Source organism: Nematolebias whitei, chromosome 1 (genome assembly GCF_014905685.2).
Source record: "Nematolebias whitei isolate Nwh7 chromosome 1, NemWhi1, whole genome shotgun sequence".
In the NCBI taxonomy this organism is placed as follows: Eukaryota; Metazoa; Chordata; class Actinopteri; order Cyprinodontiformes; family Rivulidae; genus Nematolebias; species Nematolebias whitei.
The window spans coordinates 44,129,576-44,131,841 of NC_056498.1; the positions used below are offsets into that span (position 1 = coordinate 44,129,576).

General features: G+C 42.1%; 1 protein-coding gene across 1 annotated transcript in view; it reads left to right on the forward strand.

Annotated features, from left to right (window-relative positions):
- Positions 1-1,400: 1,400 nt before the first annotated feature.
- Positions 1,401-2,266, forward strand: part of LOC119410692 (poly(A) polymerase gamma) — a gene marked incomplete at both ends in the record, with an annotated part of 1,730 nt that continues 864 nt past the window's right edge. Inside the window, 5 exon segments of the mRNA XM_037677583.1 lie at positions 1,401-1,454; positions 1,565-1,684; positions 1,756-1,865; positions 1,943-2,064; positions 2,137-2,266. Coding sequence (XP_037533511.1) covers positions 1,401-1,454; positions 1,565-1,684; positions 1,756-1,865; positions 1,943-2,064; positions 2,137-2,266 — 536 coding nt within the window.

Here is a 2,266-nt window from a genome sequence, read left to right on the forward strand (position 1 = left end):
GTTCTCTTTGTAAAATACGTTAAACTAAATGTGTGATCATCGGTCATGTTACAGAAATGAGGCCTGTTGTTGCCAACGTTAAATCTACTGACTGATCACAGCGTCTTCCTGGCAGAGTCTGAACGATGTGTGAGGAACAAACTGTGCAGGACTCGATGAAAGTTTGTTAAAGATCAAAGCAGCAACAGACCGACACATTTATTCATTGATGAACTTCCATCCCGACTTAAATTAAATATTTAGGGTGAATATTTCAAGTGTAAATGTTTTTACACGAGTTAGTAGGATTCTTTTCTTCTTGCTGCTGTTTATGACTGAAAACTGATTAATCTGCGTTTATTACTACCGTCATATTTGATTATAGCTCATCAATCAAGACGAAATAATAAAACAGTCTGCAGAACTCTAACTTTACATCATCTATCTTACTCAGTTTAACAAAGATTCATTCAGTTTTACAATCCATAAAAATTATTTACAGCATTTAGATTCTTATGTGATGTTAAAAATAATTCAGTGACAGAGTTTTAATTAAATCCTCCTCAAACCTCACACATCAATAAAAAGCATAAATCAAATACAACTGACACTAATGTTACTTTGATCGCAGCAGGTCATCAGAAAGTGTAACTACTTAATCTTAAATACTTTAGTAATATCCAGTGAACATATTTATTTAAGGCATAACAAACAAATAATAATTTTATTCTTCTTTTCAGTGAACGTCAGAGTCGTACGTTGGACAGCTTCGTCCAAAGAGCTCCAGGATGTTGTCGAGTTCACAACCAGCATTTTAAACGTGATCATCACAGACATGCAGCTGCTGTCCTGGTGCAACAGGAAGGATCCACAACATCTTCACCTTCACTCCAAATCATGTCCTTCCTTCCAGATCCTACTTTGTAAATTCCACTCAGTTTTACAATTCATAAAAATTATTTTACAGCTTTTAGATTTTTATGTGATGATTAAAAATAATTCAACTTAAGCAATAAAATATTTTAAAAAGAGGAATTAAATGGGTTGTTTATTTAATGTTCTCTGTATTTGTATCACTCATAAAATGAGTACGGTAGTTACTGCAGAACCTGACACATTTAATTTTCGATTACCGATTAATCGTCAGAATAATCTATAGATTACTGGAATACTCAAATATTGCTTTACAGCAGCTCTACTGCTGTTCATTCGTACTCATCTGCTCACACAGACTCGTGTTCGTGCTGCTGTTGTTCAGTGTTCAGCTTTTTTCTCAGTCATCACTGTTGTTCTTTACATTTTATACTTTTGTTGGATGTAACTGGACCCTGAGGACATAATTTCGTTCCACCACATGTGATGCAAATGCCAATGAAGAACCTGGACCTTGTAAGATGTTTGATCCTCTGGTTCTCCCCCAGGCATTACATCGTTCTGACTGCCAGTGCCTCCACTGAAGAGAACCACTTGGAATGGTGAGTTAAAGAAACATTGGAGCATTGGTTCTGGTCATCGTCGGTGAACAGAACCAATGGAAGCTGTTAGTCATTCTGCTCGAACCGATCACTGGTTCTGTCGTCTCCAGGATCGGACTGGTCGAGTCAAAGATTCGGGTTCTGGTAGGAAACCTGGAGAGGAACGAGTTCATCACTCTGGCTCACGTCAACCCTCAGTCCTTCCCAGGGTCCAAAGAAAGCAGCAATGAGTGAGTCCGAGTCCCTGACAGGACGATCCGGATGAGCAGCAGAACCTGACCCAACTCATGTGTCTCTGCAGGAACCGGTTTGTGTCCATGTGGTTCATTGGAATCATTTTCAAGAAGGTGGAGAACGCAGAGAGCGTCAACATCGACCTGACCTTCGACATCCAGTCCTTCACGGACACAGGTGGGTTCTGAATGGACAGGAATCGGGTCAGACAGCCGTGTCCATTGTCAGTTGGCTGTAAGTTGTGGTGTGTGCAGTGTACCGACAGGCGAACAACATCAACATGCTGAAGGACGGCATGAAGATCGAAGCGACGCATGTGAAGAAGAAGCAGCTGCATCAGTACCTGCCTGCTGAGCTGGTGCAGAGGAAGAAACGGGTCAGACCTCGTCCTCCTGCCTTCCACCAGTTCTGATCCAGTCTCCTGAACATCTTTCTGTTGGTCCTGCAGAGCATCGCTGAGCTGAACCGGAGCTCCAACAGTGACGGCTCCAAACGGATCTCTCTGGACAGCAGCCACTTGGACAGCTCCAGAGACACGGACTCCGGGACCCCCTTCACCTCCCCGACCAGCAGAGCCC